The sequence below is a fragment of the Akebia trifoliata genome, chromosome 6 (genome assembly GCF_017979445.1).
Source record: "Akebia trifoliata isolate Shusen 1 chromosome 6, ASM1797944v1, whole genome shotgun sequence".
NCBI lineage: Eukaryota > Viridiplantae > Streptophyta > Magnoliopsida > Ranunculales > Lardizabalaceae > Akebia > Akebia trifoliata.
The window spans coordinates 2,077,399-2,101,984 of NC_141380.1; the positions used below are offsets into that span (position 1 = coordinate 2,077,399).

General features: G+C 33.2%; 1 protein-coding gene across 1 annotated transcript; it reads right to left on the reverse strand.

Moving 5' to 3' along the window:
* Window positions 1-1,896: 1,896 nt before the first annotated feature.
* On the reverse strand, window positions 1,897-16,105 carry LOC147399523 (ABC transporter G family member 31-like). The gene is given in 25 exon segments (XM_086444911.1): window positions 1,897-2,331; window positions 2,410-2,576; window positions 2,813-2,900; window positions 2,993-3,164; window positions 3,393-3,620; window positions 3,754-3,887; window positions 3,962-4,045; window positions 4,137-4,427; window positions 4,516-4,842; window positions 4,918-5,048; window positions 5,226-5,288; window positions 5,369-5,525; window positions 5,680-5,783; window positions 5,885-6,045; window positions 6,145-6,461; window positions 6,838-7,010; window positions 7,013-7,118; window positions 7,207-7,508; window positions 8,043-8,187; window positions 8,303-8,379; window positions 9,574-9,736; window positions 12,802-12,886; window positions 13,385-13,473; window positions 13,572-13,692; window positions 15,673-16,105. Coding segments are annotated over 25 exon segments (4,287 nt in total). The 5' UTR covers window positions 16,008-16,105; the 3' UTR covers window positions 1,897-2,064.
* Between the last annotated feature and the right edge of the window lie 8,481 nt (window positions 16,106-24,586).

Sequence of the window (24,586 nt, forward strand, 5' to 3'; positions counted from 1 at the left end):
CAGAGCCAAGTATCAAAGGATTCTTGCGTTGATGGATAGCCTCACAACATTGTATGTGGGGCTTCTCCAATATACAAGCATTTGTTTCTGAAAACAAATCCTAAATTGAGTTGGAGTATTGGTGATCTTTTCAAGGACTCTGAACCAAGAGGTGTAATATTCAAATGCTTAATCAAAATTTTCACCACACGAAATATTTGAAAACATTACATTAATATCATTTCTATACAAGTTAATAAATGAGGAAACACATTACAATCAAATCTTGGCTGGCGTGATAAATGACAAAAATGATCAAAATCACCTGTATTGATAGCCCTTATCATGCATGATTCCCATCCAAACCATCAGCCCAACCAATGAGCATTACCCACGGTGAATGTGGACCATAGGTTTGGCATGATGCATCATTCACAAATCAAATCCTTCCTAACATACTAACAAAGTTTGAATTCCATAATTATTTGGTGGGGTTATAATTTGGATAAATTCGAAGGAAAAAAAATGGGAAATTTTCGAGGAATCTACAAATAATGTTTTTTTAGTTTCTTATCAAAATTCATTGTCGACAACCTCCCTAAAAATCTCTATCTCATTATTGAGGTCATATATAAGATTGAAGAAAATAGAATATTAAGGGTGAAGGGGAAAAATGTTATCCTATTTGTCTTTTATATGGAGAATTTTTCAGAGATACATGACTATATTCTTCCTGATAAATTTTTTTATTTCTGCACCAATCTTTCACTAAAGCACATCAATTAATGAATGCAGAGGGTCGGAGGGGCAATGGCCCCGAGTAAAAAATTCATGGATATCTATATGTATTTTCAGCTTAGGTTTCAAGTGAGAGTTTTATTATTCTTTTGATTACTCTCTGAGGTTCCTGGTGGTTGAGAGAATTTTAGAGGTTTGAGTGCATATAATCGATCTTTATCGTTGATAGTAGATTGATCTTCCTCTTCTCCATAGACACGTTGGAAATTTTCCGAACCATGTAAGCCCTTGTGTTCTTTGTGCGTACTTGTTTTTATTTATTTTTTTCGCTTCCCCACAATAATAGCAATTAGCTAATTTTAATAAAGGTAGAGTCATGAATGAAACTTTTTTAGATTAGTACTAGTTATTTGAAATCTCAAGTAGAAGCTCATGGATCAGTTAGGAAACCAAAAGACACTACTCATAGTCACAATATAACAGTGAGGGAACTTAAGAAATAAAGAGACAAGTTGGCTATAGAAATTAGAACAATGTCCCGCTTGCCAATAGATAAGATACTAGCAAGCACCTTCGGCATTTGATTGCAATGTTTTGTGGTAGTCTCTATCATGTGTGATTCCGATGAGCAGTTTACAAAATCTAGTCCTTCATAACCTCTAGTAACAAAGTTCAAATTCCGTAATTATTTGGGAGGGGGGAGTTTTTTTGGGGAATCTACAAATGATATTTCTGGGTTTCTTCTAAAAATCCATGGTCTTTCAACCTCATCCCTATCTCGTTCTTGAAATTAGAATACTCAATGCTGAAGAAAATAGAATTTTGAGGATGAAGGGAAAAAAAAGTTATCCCATTTAATGATTAATCCATAAAGCATTGATTAATTTGACTAGTCTTTCATTTAGAGAACCAACTTGACACAAAAGCCTCAATTATATCAGATCTCATCAGGAAGATTCAAATACCCCCTTCAGGGGCCACCGTCATGTATTTATCCTTTAAAATTACCTAGTAAGGACTGCACGTGCCTCAAGGACTAGTTTCAAAAAGGATAGTAGGAATTTTATTTTACAGGATATCAATGTTTTTTCAGGAGACAGATTAATCGCACGTTCACATAGAACAAATAACCTAGTAAAACAAAATGATTCAACAATCTCTTGGTTCAAGACATACACAGATCAAAGTTGCAAAATTAGATAGCACATTTTAATAAATTGAAACCTCTCGAATTGTTATTACAATCATGTTACAAATTGATTTTTTTATTATACCAATATATAGAACTCTAAAATATTATTTCAATGTGTTGGTGAATGTTTACTTGTTGCAGTGAAAGATCACCAATCACCTTCTCTGAAAGTTTAAGAACTTGATGGAGGCAGCATAGACAGCGAAGAAAAAGAAACAAAAGACAACTAGCACTGCTGCACTAACACCAACCATCCCAGGACCAAACCCGAGACTCTTCTCTAGATACTCTTTCACGGAGCCTTCGAATTCAGCTCCAACAATATGATTCTCAGAATCACCGAGTTGAGAAGTTATGATACCTCGCAGGGTCCATGCCACTGGGCAAATATAATAAAACCAAATCCACCATCCCGGAATACTCTGAAAACAAAAGAAAGGCAAATAAGAAATGAAGTAGTCTTTTTGTATTTTATTCATCACAAATATTAAACTACTTACTGGTTTTGGAACAAGAAAACCCGAGAGGAGATTCCATAATGAATAAAATGCGGAAGAAACAACCGCTGCCAAGTGCGGTGAAGATGTCAGACCAACCGCCATCATACCGTAGAAGGTGAAGTAGGTGAATGTGAGGAACATAAACACAAGATAGAGCAGAAATTTCACTGCAAAACCGGATTTCTTTTAGTGTTGACTTCCATAACAATCAGTAACATGGTGTTGTCTATTTATTTATTGAAAAAAGATACATATGGTAACTTTTATGTTAGGGCTAACAAGTGCAAGATTCAGAACTAATTATTTGATAATAAATATATATATATATATAAAGGGAATGCAAACATGTGAGAATTCGGTACCAAACAACCAGCACCATCAACATGAATGTGTAAAATATTACCTATTGTTCTATCAAAATTGATCATGAAGAATGTGATGACAGCATATAGTATTGTCTGAACGGCGATGTATGGTATCTCAATAAGACCCTGTTGATGAGAAAAGTATGAAACTTATTATCTGATTCTTTAAAAGGAATAACAACAGAACCAAAAGCGCTACCCAACACCAAAACTCTTACCTGGGCTGCTGCATAGGGAAATGAGGAGTACATCCCAGCTGCTTTTTCCCTATAGTAAACAGTCCTCTCAATAGAGATAACTGGTTGTACTGAAGAAGCATTATTGACACCAAGAAATAAGCATGAAGAATAAAGAGCTCCCATAACCATAAGCAAGTCTTGTGGTGTCCCACTAAAAAACATTTAGAACATGTTTAGTCATTCCTGCGTAAATGTTATGAGTCCATTTCCATTGCGATCTCAATCGCCAATAGAAAAGGAATTTAGAAAAATATATGAAAATAGAATTCAAAATGAGGATTCAATGAAAATATTCATACACACTAAAGCAAAACCTGGATACCAGAAAATGTATAAATTTTTTTACTAACAACCAACTAAAACTAAATAAGAAAATTACCTTCTTGTGCCCACATTCCAAAACACAGAACCAATTATCAATGCGCTCATTATGGTAAAGAATAGCCTCACAACATTGTAAGCGGGGCTTCTCCAATATACAAGCATTTGTTTCCAAAAACAAATCTTAAATTGGGTAAGAGAATCTTGTGAATATGTAGAAGTGAACTTCAAGGGTTCTGAACCAGCCGGTGGAATACTCAAACGCTCAATCAACTCTTCCACCACCCTAAACAAATGACTTGAAAACATTACATTCTGCTTGTTGGAGAACATAATTTCAATATTAGGTTAACAAGTAAGATGAAACATGTTACAATCAAATCTTGCATTATAAATGACAAAGAAGTGATCAAAATTACCTATATTGATTCGAATTTCTGTATGTATCTGCGAAGTCTTGACCGATCCTATGTTCAGCAGCTGATGTACTAACCTCAAGCATCCAAGTGGCTGGATTGTAACCATTGGGAATAGGAGGAATTCCTTTGATTCCCTGTGAGGAAAAGAAACATTAGGATGATGGACTCATTCATAAAGGAATAAGAAAGTGAGAGAGTTCACTGGTACCTCAAAGTAGTCAATCATAGTCTGGGAGTGCTCACCAAGCTTCCCTCCATATATAACTCTACCCCCTCGTTTCATAAGAAGTAACTGCATCAAAACCACAGAAACAATTTAAAAAAAGAAACATGCAAGCACCAATTGGAGTTCTGAAATTCATCTGAGGAAAATGTTTGCTAACCTCATCAAATGCTTCAAATATATCAATGCTTGGTTGATGTATGGTACAGACCACAGTTCTTCCAGTATCAACAGTATTACGAACAGTACGCATCACAATTGCTGCTGCTCGTGCATCCAATCCAGAAGTGGGTTCATCCATAAAAATAATGGATGGATTTGAAACAAGTTCCACTGCGATTGTAAGACGTTTTCTTTGTTCTGTTGATAATCCACTACTCCCGGGCAAACCAACCAAAGCATTCCTAAGAATATCAAGCTCTACTAATTTCATCACTTCTTCAACAAATTCCTGCATTACATGGAAATGGATTAATTCGAAGAAGAAAAGAAAAGTAAAACAATTACACTTACATATAAAAAGCTGTCAAGAAACTAACATGTCTCCTTTTTTTGTCGACTTCCTTTGGAAGACGAAGAGATGAAGAGAACAACAGGGATTCTTCAACTGTTATTTGAGGAGAATGTATATCTGTTTGTTCAACATATCCCGAGATTCGGGCGAAAGTGCTTTGAATTTTTGGGTGCCCTGATATCCTAATATCTCCTTCAATATATCCACCAGTCTTCCTACCGGCAAGCACATCCATTAATGTTGTTTTCCCAGCACCACTCGAACCAACTAATGCAGTAAGAACACCTGGTGAGAATACTCCACTCACATTTGACAGGAGTTGCAATTTCTTTTCTGGAATACCTTTCATTTCCTGAGACACACAAAGAAATAGTGTAAAATAAACTGATTTAAAAACCAAGTAAAGAAAACCAAATTACAAGTTTACCTTCGGCATATCAACGAAGTAATTCACATTATGGAATGTCATTGATAATGGTTGAAATGGAAGAATCATTCCCTTCTTAGAAGATCCACTTTCAAGATGCACAGGACTCGTTCTAGATTTCTGTCTTTTAACTGCAAATGTCAGGTGATCGTTAGTGTGCAAAAGATATAGTTCCTAGATAGTCTTAGTAAATAATATACCATCTAAAGGAGACAATATAATAGAATTTTGATGCAAAAAAAATTAAACAAATAAATGAAGTAATAATCATGTGTCATTGATATGAATTTCGGATAACGGGCACTGACCAGTATCACCAGAACTCTGTTCTGCATCATCAATTGGAATCACCGTTTGGGCCTTTCTAATAGCTGTAATAGTTATTCATGGAATGGTTATCAGAAAGACACAAGAGAGAGAGAGAGAGAGAGAGAGAGGATTGTGGACTTACGATTAAGGTAACTCAAAGCAACAGTCACCAAATTGTTGAAAAGGAAAGCATACGCTATTAAAACACCAACCCCAAGCCAATACCAGTAATCTCCACTGGGCAATCCATGTGAATGTAGGACATTATATCCAACTGTATTGTTTCCAAAGTGAGACATCTGCCAAGTGAAAGTGGGCAGGACCCATGAATCTCATTCAATAATAATTTAAATCAAGACATATATGGAATTTTGGTTCATCATCTCTATGAAAAGAACATGGAACAACAGTGGTTTGAGTAAAATACAAATCTATAAGTTGTAAATTGCATACCTCCGTCCATCTTGTGGCAGTAAATTCATTTACTGAAATTGCGCGCTGTCCATATGATAACGGAGACAGCCAAAAACCCCAAACCCACCATGGCTTGATCATTGCTGAGAAGACAGAACGCCCAATCATTATAAAATCACACCCTAAAGTATCATTTAATCATTTGATTTATCGAAGGAAAAAAAAAAAAAAAACTAAAACAAACATTTTGGAAGGATGAAGCCGCCCAATAAGAATATAACTAGCAGTGCAGCAGATCCAAATGTATTGGCAATGATCATATCTCGTGAGATAGCAGCCATCAACCGGAAGAGGCCCAATGCCATTTGGTGTACAGCGAAGAGTAAGAACATGAAACGGAAAAACCTAAAATATTTTAAGAAGGGGTTTATAAGTGCAAAGAAATGAAAGGCACAATTGCATCAATCTCACTGGACACTTGTAAAGTTGGTGAACAAAAGATACCTCCCAGCCCCTGGGGCAAAGCCAACTGTAAAATATACGACACATGACCATACAACAGCTTCAACGATTGAGTAAGGTACACGTAAAATCCAACTAGGAACAGACCACGCCCAAGCAGGATGAAAGAAATTATCTCTTTGCTTATAGAATACTGGGAGTCGAGAAATCATAATAGACAGCTCAGAAAATCCATTAAACATCATATGCACCAGCCCGAAAAACAAGCAAGAAAGATAGAGGTTTCCATTTATCTCGTTTGTAGGGTGTGATCTTGTTCGTAGAAACATTGTGCACGTGACAAGTCCAACAAATGCAACCTGGAAAAAAAAAACATGACATTTTAAAAATATAATAAAATGCCAGATGGGAGTCAATTACACGATAAGGCTCCTGAATTTGGAAAGTATTTAGTAGGGATCAATTTTGGGTATTAAAAGAAAGAATCAACCTTTTGTTAAGTCTTACAAAACAAAAACCTGAACTACAAAAAATACAGTTTTCCCAAATGCAGTATACTATTTAACAATGTTATACATGAACTGAACAGCTGAACAATGGGAAAAGCTACATTTTTCTTTGGCTGGCCACCATGCCTTCCCTTGCTTTTGGCTGTTGACCATTCTTTGCTTACTCTTTTGCACTCCCAACTCAAATGTATAAATAAATTAAGTAAATGAGAGAGAGAGAGCATACTTGGCATGTTCTAAATATATAAAGGAAACGATGCCTGTTGATTAGTAGACCTTCTCGTGCTAAGCATGTCTTGAAAAGCTCCAATTTAGATACAGCGAACTTTGTCTTGGAAAGAGCTGAAGGAAGACTCTTTGTTTTATCATATGGAACTGAAAGACTGGAGTCCACAGATTTCCATATACAGAGTGTTTGAATGCCTCTGCAATTTTTGAAACAGGAAGAAACACATATGGCTTCGAAGAATCAGCCCAGTATTGGGCCTGATCCTTTTTGGATGTTACCTGTAAATATAATAATAAGAAGTTGATTAACTTAAAGAATTTTTATGAAAAAAAAAAAGGTTAAGTGAACAATGTCAATCAACCATACCTCTTGGAGAAAATCTGCAACACCCTTACGAGGTGGCAACTGAAACCCTAATGATTCAAAGAACTCCACTACTTGTGCTCGAGGGCCTTGGTAAACAATGTATCCATCGGATAACAGAATTAGATCATCAAACAAATCAAATGTTTCTGGTGCAGGCTGAAGAAGAGCCATCAATATAGTACCATCCATTAGGTGGACAAAATTTCGGAGGCATTTTACAATTTGATATGTTGTAGAGCTATCGAGGCCAGTAGATATTTCATCCATGAAAAGGGTTTTCCTTGGCCCAACAACCATTTCTCCTGGAATAGAAAACAAACAAAGAAATTTATTAAGAATACCCCAAACAGTACATATAAAGAGCTGCAAGTTTCAGCATTGTAATTTAGATGAGCTGATCCAAATACAAGCTGAATAACAACCACCCCAACAAATTATATAATGTACCATAGGAAGATTAATTGTAAAATATATCAAATAGCTAAAGCGTTATGCATGTCTGGTGGAGATCATACTCACTCCACTACCGTACCTAAACTGGAAGGGGAAAGATATATCGCCTTGAGCTTTGTTGATTTACTATGTGATGATTTTATTGAAAAATGTAAAAATAGAAGATAAGAGAATATGTGATTAAATCTCGATATAGATATTACACAAATACATCACCTTGAGCTTTGTTGATTTACTACTTTACTATTTATTACTAATGATGCTATTGGTTCTTGATATGTGTAAACATGCATGCCTACAAGACAAACTGATAGCTATGGATGATAGAAAGACCCAAATGAGTGCAAGTGGGTATCTTTAAGAGAGGATTTTTAATTTGTTACCTGTAGTAACTCTCTTTCTTTGACCTCCTGAAACACCTCTGAGCATATCATTACCAACCAGGGTTTCCGCACATACATCAAGACCAAGCACTTTTAAGATGTAATCTGTCGCAAGATTGTGCTTCGTACCACCAACAGAAGATGCCTGTGCATGCACTTAAATTCATTTCAGTGAAAATAAAAGACAAATGAAGAAAAAAAGAAATATGAACTAAATAAACAGATCAACCCCAAAAGTGATGGCATGTTTGGGTGACAACCTTCATAAACGCATCGATTTCTGGATTTGGACGAATGTCCCTTTCCTTCTCTAGTCTGGCCAGATCCTTCAAATATCCTACAAATTTGCAAATGTAACCATAAGTCATTTTTTATGGGTTAAGAGATTTCCTTGTAAAGGAAAGGAAAGACAAGCATATTCCATCCTGCATAAACATCTGGATAATCCGGAATGTGATGTAGCATACCCAAAAGCCCTAAGAATTAAGAAATGCATGGGAAAAAGGATTGGCTTAACCCCGAAAGAAATGATCCAAAAATGTATTTGACCCAAAGTTTCAGGGTATGCTCGGGGAGGTCAAGAAGAAGACCATTCTTGAGACCACAAAAAAGAGAGAAAAAAAAACAGCCAACCACTGTGGCTCCTAGCTAGTTAGTGCTCACAAGATCCTACTTAAAACATGAAGAAAAAGAAGCATTTAAATCCTTGAAACACTTGACACCAAAACCAAAATATTGATAATGATTTCATTTAAAATGAAGCTCATTTCCTTTAAAGAACCTCCTATTCCTCTCTTTCCCTATTTCCCAGCAAAAAAAATTGCAAATGGAAGGAAGCTCCATATACTTCCCTTCCGTGATCTATGAACAAGTAAATTCCAACTTTGGAATAGAAATTAAAATTAATTTAAAGAAGATCCAATCAATGTGCATTCACAGGAAATTTACTAAAAGGCTCTTGAGAAACAACTAATGTATAAGAATATATTAGCAGATTTGCTATTGGATTTGCAAAAGGAACGAAAATTCACAATGGGGATATTCCAAGTAATGAAGTGATCCACAGTCAGAATCTCATTTAAGCAAGGTGTTCAGATGAAAAAAGCCACTTTAGAAAGAGCTTTCAAACCCCAAATATTGTAGGTAGGGAGAGTGAATTTGTGCTTTGATGACAACCATTAAAAAAAAAAAAAAATTTGTAATTTTATCAAAAATTGATCAGTTATCCTTTGACCAACAATCCTTCAAAAGTATTAACAATGCCCCTCCAAATACGATACCCATAAGACGCCAACACCGGTCCATTTTTCCAACACTGGTTTTCAGACCCATATTTCAACCAAATCACCCACTGATATGTTCATAAAAGGAATAACACAAATCCTCAACCAACCATCCTTTTTTATGGGGTGCAAAACACAAATATCCTCAAAATTACAATTAATATATGTAACTGGAGTATTTGATGCAAAAGCAGATGCAACAAACTAAGTGGCATTATAATGGGAATGGGATGGAGTACTAAGCAAACCTGCAAAGCCATCGCTTGCACCTTGAAATCTCGCAGCATAATCTAAAGTTTCTCTTACAGTTAGCTCTGCAATATGATTGTCTGTTTGGCCTATGTATGCAGAAGTCCTTTGTACGCAAAACTCATCAAGCTTATGTCCATTGTATGTGATATTCCCAGTTTTCTGAAAACAAAAATGTTAAGACAATGTTAAAATATTCCATGGTATTAAACTTTAATATATTTGGACAAAATATTTCCATTTCTGCAAGTTTCGACACAAAATTTAGTCGACAGTTTTCTTTTGTGTATCCTTCTAATAAGAATAAGCCTCAGCAGAAACACAACCCAGCTGGGCCAAAATCACAAATTGCCCAAGATGTCTAACAAGAAAACCTCAAGAATAGAGGAAAACAAAAGTAAAGTCGATGCATGAAATTTCTTAGATTATCAAAAGTTATTTGAAATCCAAGTAGAGATTCACTGACCAGAACAGTGAGGGCAATTTAGGAATAAAGAGACTAGTTGGGTATAAAGCAAATGCATCGCTTGCCAATAAACAAGAGAGTAGACAAGCACTCCTTCGGCATTGAAGGCAGAGAAGATGAGGTTCGGTAGCGATCCGCATCAGCTATGTACTTCCGCCCCTTATCGGGTAAAGCGGAAGCGCGGAATATATACAGTTATATAGACTTTAAATTTAATTGCTAACGGTTTAGTGGTTAGTAGTCCCTATCATGATAAACTCATACGAGACCAAGATGGCCAAGTCAAATTTTCGAACGAGGTATAAAATCTCATGTTCATTTTTCATTTTTTGGTATTTGGCATGGACTAGACGAGATGCGAAACCAAGTTTTAAAATCATGAGTAACAAAGTTCGGATTCGATAATTATTCGGTGAGGGTTCAATTCAGTTGATTCGAAAAAGTTTCATTAAAAAAATAGGGAAAATTTTGGAGATTATATCAAAATTTTTTTTTTATTAGATTTGTTACTAGAATTTTGTATATTCAACATCTTTTTCTAAATCCTATCTTCTTCTTGATGTTTGAATGTTCAAAAAACTTAATAATTTTAGGTAAAAGGTAAAAATATTATTATATTCCATGATTACTTGAGGGATTGTCGATTAATTCGTTAATTCGTCAAATTAATCTACTTACCCTTAATTCGGAGAATTTTTCAAATATCTTTTAAAAACTTGAATTTTATTACTATTCCTACCATGAGATTTGGCCTGATGCGTCATTCCAAATTCAGTCCTGACTAACAAAGTGAAAAAGTTTGAACTTGATAACTATTTGGTGGGGTTTCAATTTGGATAACTTCAGGAAAAAAAATTGTCAAAAGAAATGGAAAATCTCTCGGAATCTATAAATGTTGTTTTTCTATTTATTACCAAAATCATCATCTTCCAACTCCCTAAAGATCCTAGTCGTATGTCTTTGACTCTCATATGAAATCAATTTAAATAAATTGTTGAAAATTTAATTATTTTATAGATTTTTAAAGCATTAGACGTGTATCATCTTCGACTAGAGACAAGTTGATGTGATGGGTGATTCAGTTGATTATCTCATTCAGTTGCCTCCTGTAGTGATAAGATCTGATTTTTGCGTCAATATAAGGTTACAACCTAGGGAGGATTAGAGGGTTGGCCTAGGCTCAACTGAAGTTATAGAACCCTTGACTTATGCTCAATCCAACCCATTAACCCAAACTTCACATGAGCTTGTGCTTCTAGACTCGAGTTGAGCTCGAGTCAGGTAGTTTTGGACTCCTTGAACAAATCTAATTTTGTTTTGATTAACAAAGATATAAATTGAGTAAAAAAAATATAATTAATAGAAAGACTTTTAACTTAAAAAAAGAAATAATTAAAAATATATAATTAATATAAAAATATTTATAAATTATTATATAACTTCAAGTCCATGTTGAGCTAGGTTGTCCTAACCCTCAAACTAAATTAAGGTCGGATTAGATTAAAAAGGTCGGATTGAATTATTTTAATCTAGGCTCAACTCATGTTATACATAACTTGGCCCAAGTTACAACCCTACTACGTGACATGAAGTCACCACTATCCAACACGTTTACTAGGTGTGAATGGCCACCTAATTTGATTTTAATTTTTAATTTTTTAATGAGTGACTCTGGGGAAAGATCATCAAATTAGAGATTCGAGTTGAGAGATTTAGTTGTGATTCAGAGGTATTAGGCATTCCCATTCACTAGTTTTTATGGTTGTCGACTTGATTTTATTAGGTATCTAAATTAACATTAATTTTATTCTTATTACTTCATTGTCTCAACTTATTTGTAGAGTGCATCTTGTTAAAAGATACTTGAGTGAGTTGTTGATCTTTAACTCACTCATGGTTCGAGAATTTCTAGCAATTGAAATGATAAGGTAATAAATATGAAATGTTGGCATCAATCACCCCAAAGTGATCAACTAGACATGTTTGGGCAACCTAGGAGCCAGGATATTTTTGCGAGGGGGGGGGGGGGGTTCAATGATAAGGTTGTAGAGCATAAAGTTGAATGGTTTGAGAGAGAAAATTCAAAGTTTTTTTTTGTTTGTTAGAGATTAAAGAAAATGATATTTATGTCATTTTCAATTAGTCTATGAGAGAAGGCCCAAGTCAAAAAGGGTAATGTCATCTTCAAAAAATTGAGGGAGGGGGGAAAATTGGAGAGAGGTGAGGGAATGGGGGGCAAGTGGGGCAATGCCATTAGCTAAAAAAACAGGGGTATTTCAAATTAAGGCATAAGAGGGGAGGGGGAGGAAATTGAGTAGGGGCCCCACTGACTCCTCATTAGCTTTGTCCCTTATTAAAGTGCGGGGAGCCTTGGTCCTGGCAAGAGAGTGGATTCTCTATGGTACCATTTATTTTCCTGCAATTTCCTGTAGTTCGATAAGACGGTTGAGTGAACGTTGCGTATTATAAAGGCCAAGATCCAATCGTTCGAGTGTTGGAGCTCACTAACTGTCATTTTCAACCTATCCGATTAAGCTTTAAAAAAGAAAAGTTTAAATTTTTTTGTTTTTTTTTTTTTTTCAAATTTGATCTAAATCAAGATCATCATATGAGTTATGGGTGAGATTTTGTTTTTCAGCATGACCTCTCCACTGTTGAAAGGGCAATATGGGTTACTATAGAAAATAATAACACAGAGGATCCGTTCCCAAATATAAAATGTACCCTATGCATGCGACTTAAGAAGATAATTTTCACTAACCTTTAATTCGGGATCGAGCTTCCCTGCAAGGACTTTTAGTAAGGTAGATTTACCAGAACCCGGAGGCCCCAAAAGCAATGTCATCCTATCAAGACAGAAATGTTTTCAAATTTAGAAGAAAAAAATATAATAATTAGTTGAAATCACCTGTCGAATCAGATTTTTAAAATATTATTAAAAAGTCCTATATCCAATTTTATATTTATTGTTTATTTTTATCAAAATGAGTATGGGCTACAGGAATTTTCCATTGAAAATTCAATCAAAATACCATGTTTTTTTTTTTCCACAAATTAACAAGAAATCAATAATTATAATTAGGGTTTAGGGTTCCAGTAATTTTGAAAAAAATAATCATCATTATCTATCTACCTCTTATCCTAATTATATTGTAGCTTAACATTATAAATCCTACATTCAGTGGTATACTAGTTTTTAGATTTTTTAAATATTATTTAATTGTTTTTTCAATTTGAAGAAAATACTTTCCTAGAAAAGAAAAAAAGATTTGGTAGGGTCATTAAAAATCCACGAGGGTCAAGGAAATTAAATGGATTTGAACTTTGAAGCAATAGTTGTATACCTTCCAGGTTCCACGAAGCCACTAGCGTTAGTCAAGATTGTCAATGATTGCCTTGTCGGACGAAATATCCTCAAACTAATTAAGATTTGCTGTCGTCGAAACACTAATAATCAGAAACAATCTTTCTATAAAAGATCCAAAAGAAAAAAGCTGTCTACTTGTAAAGGAGATTAGGAGATCTGCGTACCTCAAGCGTGTCACGGACATAATTCACCAGCGTAGGCAAAGCTCTTGAACCAGTCTGAACATCGGCTGTGATGCTCAGGTTCTCAAACCTCACTTCGACTTTGGGAATCTCCAATCCAACTCTGTTCCATGATGAGAGATTTCATGAGTATGTCAAAAATTAAACTCTATTTCACGATTGTAGTTGACAAATAAAATTGATTTTGGCGGACTCTATAGATTTAGATAACCATAAAATTTACAAAATATATATAATAATAATAGTCCTCATGCTGGAGTGACCTCAAGATCAGCCTCATTTCACACTTTTTTTTATGTGAAGGTGCATGCAGAACCATAGATGCTTTTCACTCGTATCTCTATGAAAATCATGTATGATTCGTTCACACCTCCACACCAAAGTGTGAAATGAGGTAAATCTATGAGGTCACTTCATAATAATAATAATAATGGTTAAATTCATGGAAAAGAGAGGTTGTTACGTGAGAACTAGCTAAAAATACAGAAAAAGGAAGAGATTCAGTAAGAATTTGTTACAGGTTATGCCTAAACTTGCTAAAAGCATTGGAAAGTATAAGTGGGTGTAAGATAAAGATCAAGAAGAAATGATGTTTTTTTAGTAGCAAAAAAGATAATCAAGAACAAATACTTTTATTATTAGACATTTTAATTCATATTCTAAGATAGCATATAAAAAATTAAAACAAAGAACATAATGATTTTTATGATTGATCATACTATTAACACAAAACTTCATAATGAAAAACATATACTCTCTTAATTGATAGAGAGAAGAGATATAAAAGTAGTGAAATTTTTTTTTAATGAATATTATTTAGTGATTGTTTAATAATGTAACCTTTTAAATGTAAAGGAAGAATAATGAAAAAATTATCATACAATATTGAGGTATAATCTTTTTAATAAAAATAAGAGTTAATTTATGTATTTATCAAAGATTTTATTTATTTATTTAATTTAAAAAAAGTAAAATCAAATCACGAACTTTTACAAGGAGTTGAATTAAACAAAAATTTTGCTTCTTTTTTGTATGCTCCTGTCACATAACGATCCAAAATCATAAATATCTTTCCTTGTGTATCATGAACTAATGGATCTACGGTTATGTGAAGGGAGCGAACAAAAAAGGAGCATCAGATTATCATGATTCTTTAACCATTTCTTGAATCATTAGATAAATTCAAGTATAATTCACGAATTACCATGCGTAACACGTGAAACCTAACAAAAGTAGTTTAGTAAATAGGACATGCATTCAATATTATTAATCCATCTCGAAATCATGTGAGATCCATGACTATCATAGATCGAGTTCTGATAACATGATTCACCGGGTAGCATACTCAAATATCTTCATGACGTGGACAAGTTTGAAATCGTAGATCTGTATGCCTCAGGATACATGGTTCCCTTGAGATACACTTCTTTATGGGGAATTGCAATCGTGTATGCCAAGGCATACAGTACCCGAACTTGCCACGTCATGGAGTCATTTGAATATGCCACCTTGTGAGTCATATTATCAGGACTCTTTCAGATTTAGGTAGTAAATGGAGGTGTAGTTAATGGATGTGAACAAATTTTGAATAAGAGACGTGTGAATAACTCTAAGCCAAGAGATTGAGTTAAAATAAGATTCTTTTTCACCCTAATCATATCTCTTCCGCAACAAAATCAGATCTACAACAAGGCTGGAATTGGAATTATCTGTACGTCAATAGAAACTTTACATACAGAGAATCTGGATGAAAGTTTTCATCGCAAAAAACCATGATTTTTAATTTTTCGAAAATATTCGATTCAAAGGGAAAAAATAAGGTTTTTAATACAGGGATCCATTAATGGAGTCAGGTAGGGAACTACGGGTCGAAAGCCTTCTAGTTTCCTTCTTTTCGATTCCAGAAAACGAAATACATATACATACATAATAAGAGTTAAATTTTAAATAAAAAAAATCGAAGAATAAATCAAAGAAGAGAGAAGTTGAGAAAAAGAATCAAAGATCCGTGATCGGTCATCAATAAAAAAAAAAAAAAAAATCATGAGAAGACCGTGAAATGAGATCTAGATCATAACAATACCTATCAAGTCGTTCTCTAATGGCTAACAAGAGCTTGGAATTGTCCTGCTCGTTAGTGGCCAAAGCTTTCTTGACGACAAGTTCTCGACCTAAACGATCGAGCTTCCTAACGTCAATTGTCTCAGTTTTCTCATCTCCTCCATCTGATTCCGAAGCACTTCGCCTCAAGAGTGCATAATTATCTCTTTTACGAGAAGGCAATCTTGCAATCGCCTCCCAAAGAAGCTCTTCTTCATCTCTCGCGACCTCTTCAGCGTTTGAAGGTCGTGCGAAGTACTCGCTTCCAGTATCTATGGAAATCTCAAAGTACTCACTCCCATTGGAAGCAGCAGCCATGAGAACTCTGCTTCGTTTTCTCTCCTTTCAGAGTTAGAGAAGAGAGATCGTAAACGTTTTGGGAGATGAGAACATCAAATCCCGCAGATTTTTAACAGAGGGACTTACTGATCTGTCCCGTATTTATAGCCTTAATAATCTAGTTGTCCTCTAACTTTGTTTTGAACAAGTCGTGCACATGTGAGAATGAAAAGGACTCGGATCGTATGCACCAGCACGTCAACAAATGTCACGTAAGGAATTATTACTTAAAATCTCTCTTTTTTAAAATTAAAATTTCTTAAAAAATTGTCACTTACGTGGCATGTGTTGAGGAGGGAGGAGGGAGGAGGAGGGAAGAGCGCAACATCAGCCTTAAGAATTTACAGGATGAGTCGTGATTAACTGGCTCAGTAACGTGGTTTCACGGTTTGACGTTTCGTTTCGTTCACGGATGAGACTGAGATGTCTTGGACGAGTCAACTCATATCAGACACACGAGATAAATCATTTAATTCGATTTATAATTATTTATATTTAGATGAAAATAATTATGAACTTTTTTATAAAATATAAGATGAATTGGAGGATGTTTAATCATAAACTCATATTTTATTTAGATAATAAATATTTAAATTTAAAAAAAAATTATTATTTTAATTAAAATATATAAAATCTCAATTAACTCAGATAAATTTTATTGACTTGGCCAAAATTTTCAAAATATCGTCCTAGTTATCATGTTGATCTAGTGAGATTTTGCATGTGTTAAACCCCTTGGTCTATCCATCTCATTAATGGACAATACCTAGATGACTCAAGTAGGTCATCTCGATCTCGGATGAGATTTAAAACCATGCTCAAACATACTCAATTGATGTGGCATGTGTACAGTATCAAAGATTTTTCCTCAATATACACAATGAAATATCTATGGTTCTATGCACATAGATATTTGCTCACCTATTCCTCTACATGTCTCTACGTAGAGGAATAGGTGAGATTTTTTTTTTTTCCTAAGAAATCTGATAAGGGTATTTCATTTATTAAAACCTTCAAATAGTCCTTTTAAATATTTGCACGCCTTTTATTACCCATGATTCTTAGCCACTGTAATTCCATCTAATTCACTTACTACTATCAAGTTGAGTCATCATATAAATTCATCAAATTATAATTTTTTATAAAATAGGGTGGATTAGATAACTCCCACGCACAAGATGATATTTTTATATATAAAATGAAATTTTAAATTATTAAAAACTTGTTACTTTTATTTATTTATTTATTTATTTTTTTAAAACATTAGAAAAACTTTATAGAAATATAAAACCCAGTTGACCGGTTGAGTTTTATTGATTCAGTTAATATTTACAAAATATTGAACGGGAAATAATTGATGATCTCAAACAAATCATGTGTAGGACGAAACACATTGTAAATCTCGCTTGTTCACAAAAGAGACAATGATAATTTAAGCTAATAAACTCAATATCAATATGGGATGAGACAAGATGAAATATTGAATATTAAAAGAACGAGGTAGAACATGGTTTTTTATTTTTATTTTTTATAAATACATCTGAGATATTCATGATCTAAACCATCGTGATATTATTCGTGAAACTAGTGATATTTACCATGTAAATTATCTAAGATTTGGCATGACTTGTCCAATATTTTCATAATATCAAACGAATTAATAAAACTTGTCTAAGTCAATCAATTTTTTTTAAAATTTTTTATAAAAATAAAAATATTATCTTGTGACAGGAAATTTTCTAATCCACCTTATTTTATAAAAAAATTATAATTTTATGAACTTATATATATTTGTAAATAATATATAACTTGTTCTACCACATACCTAATTTAGCATGGGATGATTTGGACAAGTCAACTCGATAGTAGTGGGTGAACTAGATGCAATTACTGTATTTTAAAATCATGACTTGAAAACTACGTAATTCTTTTAGAAAAATTAATTATCAGAAATATCCTTCACTTATTTCTTTGAAAAGAGATCTTGCCTCATTATCTAATTATCGTGTGGAATTCCTAAAAAATAATTGGGGGCTAGCAGACCTAATTTAGGGGTGGAAATCTTAACAAAATCATGCGAATACGACTTGAAAACGACACAAAATTAGTGGATTTGGATCAAGCCTAATTGGATTTGGACCATAATAGTGTTGACGCGTATGACACAGTTATTAAATGGGACGATTATGGGTTAAGTCGCCAACACCCATAATTTGTTTTGACACATTTAGTTATTCTATCATTAATGCGTCATTTTAAATCATGAAAAAAGGAGGTATCTCAAATATGAACAATTATTTAAGAGTTTTCTAAATTACTCATTTTTCTCACTTAGAATTTTGTAAAACTTTTCCATAATACATTTTTTCAAATCTTATAAAGTATAGAGGGTGTTTTAAGATATTTTCAAATAATTAATAATTATTTTTTTAATTTGGGAAAGAAAAAAAAATACTTTCCTTACTTAAGTTATTTATTTCTATTTTATATTTTTTTATGGAGCTAGGATTTTCTTATACTAGGGCACTGTTTAGGTTTTTGGTTAGAAGTTGAAGAAAATAATATTTATGTCATTTCCAATTACCCTATGAGAGAATGTCCAATCAAAAGGCAATGTCATTTTTAAAAAATTGAAAGGGATAGCTCCTCCCCCATCCATGTGGGTAATAAGAATTAATTTATGTTGGTAGATATTGGTTTATGATTGTTTGGCCTCATTTTTAATAATAGTATTTTATTTTTGGTGGTGAAAATGAAGTTTATTTTTTTCAATTATTATTAGAGTTTTATTAAACATGTCACATGGGCCAAGTTAGGTCACCTATTTAATAAATGTGTTGGGTTTGAGTTTAAGTTTTTATTCAATTGTTAAATGGATCAAATTTGGGTTTGGTAAATTTTCATAATACCCTTACCTCAACGTTATACAACCTGACCCATTGCCACCCCTAGTCCTAATAGAGTTGATAAGTTCTCATCATTATTTTGTATTAATTGATTTGATCATTTTTTATTATTGAATCTCATATTGATGTTTTTTCTTTGAGTCATGATAAGTTGACTCAAAAAAAAAATATATTCAAATATACTCAACCGACCTAGAATGTGCACAGAGGCACATATTTCCTCGAGATACACAAGGAACAAATCTATGGTTTTGTGCACATTTCATGTTAGTTGAGTATGTTTGAGTATCTTTTTTTAAGTTAGTTTAGTATTATTCTTTTTCTTAAGATTTTTAACAAGAGATGTTTGAACTTTGAAGATCAATGCATACAAAAGTTAATTTTAGTTAGTGTAAAATTTGATCCCAACTCTAATAGACTCAGTCATTCTTTTTTTATTCTTAATATTTAATATTATTTTATTTTACAAACAAATATTTGCTAAAGAATCATGATTTTCTGACACCCTCTAATGTGGCTCAATTTTTTTTATGAGTTTTTCTATGAAATCTTATAGGATATTGTGTTGGATTGTCAGGGTGATAATTAATCCATGTGGGCCTAATGACTTATAATAAGATTTCAATTCTTACTAAGTTAGTATGGAAAGTGTTTTTTCTTCATTTTTTAACATTAAAATAATTAATTTTGGAGGCTCTCTACATGTAAAGAGTGAAAACCCTTTCTTTATTTTAACATTTACTTTTAAAGAATCTCTTGAAGATAATTTTTTCAACTTTCATTCTTTAAAGTAAAGAGTCAACACACTTTAAAATTTACTTTAAAGGGTTTGTTGAAGATTTAAAGAGCTAACACGCTTTAAAGAGTTTGTTGGAGATGCTCTTCGTGGACCAATTAAGAGTGCATGCCTTGATGACGTAAACCAAATCCACATTTATTGATAACAAAAATATGTGTTAAGCTGTTAAATGAATCTCAATGTACATAGAGATTCGTTTCAAAAAAGTAATTAATTAAACATAAATCATCTCATTCCAATTATATTTTCAATCCGTTTAACCAACCCATTAACCCACTCTATCTTTCCATATCTCTCCATTACCCCCTTAGATCAAATGAAATCCCAACTCATCCCAACTTAATAACCACATTGAAGCTTCATTCTCCAAATAAGTCATTAAGAAAGATCTCCAAAAATCAGACTCAACTGAACGATTAAATTAAGAGAGAGGGAAGAGAGATTTGGAAAGATGGGTTCGTTAAACGGAGTTACAAAATAGAATAAGATTAGAAGGATTTATATTTAAATAAATTATTTTTGACCTAAATATCTATTTGGTATGTAGACATGGTTCGTTGAAATTCATTTAAAAGTTTAAGTTAACAAACTCACGTAAACCCATATTCTCCCACGTTTTTAATGTATAATAACACATTATTTTTAGCATACATGTTAGCATTTATTGTTGTTGCCTCGTCATTTAAAAGTAAATCTCCATTATCTTATGTGAGGAGGCGACGTCAAACTCGTTCTCTTGCTAGTTTTGATGGTTGTGTACTTGATTTTGTTCTCTCCACACGTCTACATTTAACAATACAGTTGCGAATTTATGTATGCCACGTGGACCTTTCTAACGGAGAAACCGTGATCATACAAGTTAACTGCAATAAAGGGAAACTCGATAAGTTGAGCTTCGTGGTTCGAGAAAAATCTCCTTTTGAGTCTCCATCACTCATCATCATTTTCAAAGGAATGCATCATAATAGGTACGTCAGGCCCACAAGATGATTGGGTCCAACTCCAAAATCAAAATAGGAAATCTCTGTATCAAAAATCAAGATATTCTTGCCACGTCACCACATACTTCGTAAAAATTTCTCATATTTTGTGGTCTGGTGGTATTGACCATAACAGATGTGCGCAGTTGATCAAGTTACAGCTTCCATGGGAGATGAAATTTCTAAGCATATTAAAATTATTGTGATTGGGATAAGTGTGTTCTTCATAAATTTTAAAAATTACAAATCTATCCTTAAAAAGATAATTGAAATACTATTATATTACTATTCATTGATGTAATAGTAGTCTTTTGGTGTAGTATTTAAAATAAGCGTGCTCTCATAAATTTTAAAAATTACAAGCATACCTTCAAAAATGCAATTACAATAATATTATATTACTATTCATTGATGTTGTGGGAGTCTTTTGGTATAGCATTTGGGATAAGTATGCCCCTAATAAATTTTTAAAATTACAAATATACCTTAAAAAATGCAATTGAATAATATTATATCACTATCCATTGATGTGGTGGTAGCCATATAATGTAGCATTTGAATTTGGATTTCTAACTCTCCCAATTGTTCACTTGATAATTTATCCGTGAGGATTCCAATCACGATTAAAAGTTTCTTCTTACAAGATTGATGTGAACAATTACATACAAATTTACTATCTATTGATGTGGTGAAAGCTTTTTCATATTTTTAGTAGTTGTATATATTTGCTCACAATATCTTCTATTTGTTTATAATTTGTTAGGTGTTTATATAAGTTTTTATTAATATAAATAATAACTTTTATTTATTTTGGAGCATAATTTATTTAGTTATAATATTAAAAATAGTAAGTGATACTTATAAGGACATTCTGATCATTTTAAAAGAATCCAGAATAATTTTCAAATACAAAACTCTATTAAAAGTACTTCTCAGAACCTACATTGAAACACATAACAGTTATCCAATTACTTTACACAGTACTTCTAAAAGTTCTTCTGTAAGTACTTATGTTTTAGGTACTTCTGGTTCTTGTATCCACAGAGACCCGTATTTTTTTCTTATTTGATAAGGTCCCAATAATTTCACTTTGGGACCGTAATTTCACCGAGATTACCATCGTATAAATACTAGTTCTCTTAAAATAATAATAAATTTTATTAAATCCCAAATTAATGTGGCTAACAATAGTTTGTTACTAATTTCAGGTGAAAAGGGCACATTCAGAAATCAACAAAAAAAATAACAATTACTGTTACAACATGCGAGCAAAAAGAAAGCATCCGGTAAAATCTCCAGGATTTTGGGCGCCACGTCACCGCCTCACGGTTAGCCAAGACCGCGCCGCGATCATTTCGAGGAATTTGGCCTCGAGATTTTTACAGAAGCTTCAGTGGTTGTAATTGATTGGGTCATTCGAATCGAATTATCCGCCAAATTATCCTGATTACCCGAATACGAACATTATAAATTAGGAGGTTGATTTCAAAGGAAGGGGCTCTTCTCTCCTTCTTTTCTTCCATAATTTTGGTTTTTTCTTCTTTTAATTCTCTGTAATTTTTCCTTTGGGTGAGCTTTTGAGTGTAGTGAGAACATGAAGAGTAAACCATTGGCTCTATTATAACTCTTTTGAGAGATCATCAAGAAAGGAATCAAGTTGCATTTTACATTTTCTTTCCTTCTATCATCTTCTTGCTTTTAGTATTACTGCAATTTTAATTCTTGCGATGATCGGCTAGACTCTCCTTAAAGAGGTCAAGAATGCCGGAGCAATTTCATCCTACCAATGTTGTTTGATTCTTTATTTCTGCTTTACATGTTAATTCTGAAAATCCTCTTAGGATAAGATTAGCAAACTTATACATTCAAATCAAGCTTAGATGATTGTTACTTAGATAAGCTCAAGAACAATCATGCTATGTGAAGAATTGAAGTATAAGTCAGCTACACTTGTTTGAAGTTGGGATTCTCATGAATACTCTTCGGTTACCATCAATATTTAATTCGATCTATCTTTCGATCCACGAGCAATGACTTGCTACGTGGATTGAGTTATAATTAGAATAAATCAACATTTTGGATGAATTGCAAAGGTTGAATTGACCTCTCTAAACTCTTTTCCTTACATCTTCAATCTCTATTGTTAGTTTAATTTCATTTACAAATTAGTTGCTACTTTCTTCTCTATTTTGTTTTTACAAATCAATTTGTTTTAAGAAAAATCTATTTTCTAATTCTGTGTTGGTTTCTAATCGAATGAATCTTTGAATCTTTGAATCTTCATTGTCCCTGTGGAACGAATTCGACTTGCCCAAAGTCTTAGTTCACATCTTAATCTCTGCATTTATTTAACAAGATTTACAATCGATCATTATTTATTATCTTTAATTAATTTCCTATCCCAAGATTGTAGGTTCACGATCCATTTAATTTGCGATTTAAATCCGACTTATTCACAAATCTTTGAAAAATATTTTATATTATATTTAATATGAAATTTTATAATTTGTTTAATATTATGTATAATATATGAAATTAATATGTATCAATAAACTATGGGTCCCGTTCGACACCCTTAGTTTTACCACACACTTTAACAAACGCGTTTGTTAGCCCCATGTTTACAAGTTGAAAAATCGTGGACCGTCCATTTTTTGTAAATCATTTTTGATGGGGTTAGAAGTTTTGGAATGAGCTGATTTTTGGTGAGGATGATCTCCTCACCATAGAGATCATCCTCACCAAAAATCAGCCCATTCCGAAACTTCTAACCCATGTAGGACAAAACGCGTTTGTTAAAGTGTGTAGTAAAACTTAGGGTGCCGAACGGGACCCTATATATATATATGGGAAATGTTCAGCACCCTAAGTTTTACCACACACTTTAACAAACGTTTTTTGTCCTACATGGGTTAGAAGTTTTGGAATGGGCTGATTTTTGGTGAGGATGATCTCTATGATTAGAAGATCATCCTCCCCAAAAATCAGCCCATTCTGAAATGTTTAGCCCCATGTTTACAAGTTGAAAAATCGTGGACCGTCCATTTTTTGTAAATTAATTTTGATGGGGTTAGAAGTTTTGGAATGAGCTGATTTTTGGTGAGGATGATCTCCTCACCATAGAGATCATCCTCACCAAAAATCAGCTCATTCCGAAACTTCTAACCCATGTAGGACAAAACGCGTTTGTTAAAGTGTGTGGTAAAACTTAGGGTGCCGAACGGGACCCTATATATATATATATATATATATATATATATATGAAATATGCATTTTTTGAATTATTCAAAAGTAATAGTACATATTTTATTTTTTTCCCCCTTTTCTAACTTTTATTGATTTTTTTTCTGAATTTTCTCGAATCCCAACTTTGTAACCATGGGTCGGAGTGATTCCAACAAAAATTCCTTTTGCAGGATGGGGGAGCATATTTGGACCATCTTTTGAGGTAAGTCCACCCATTTAAGTAAATAAATTCTAAAATTTTAAAATATTTTAGTAACTAAATTCACTTCCTACATCCACTAACCAAAAATGAAATTTTCCTTCTTCACATCTTGCTCGTATCTCTCATTTTTCTCTCTCCCATTCTTCTTCTATGCACTTCATCTCTTCCTCTCTTTTTTTTTAGTTCTTATTTGCATTCATGAAGATGTTTATGAGGGTTTTGTGACATAAGAAGCGATTCAAGTAAAATTTAAGCAGTTAAATCCATTTTAAACATGGTCTAATGAATGTCAACATGGTAGGAACTCAACACATTGGCCTATCACAAAATTGAATAAATAAATCAAATGGTAAAAACCTACTTACGTTGATGTAATCTTCTAAAATCTTAATCTTAGAAGTTTTAAAGAGGATGACATGATCGAA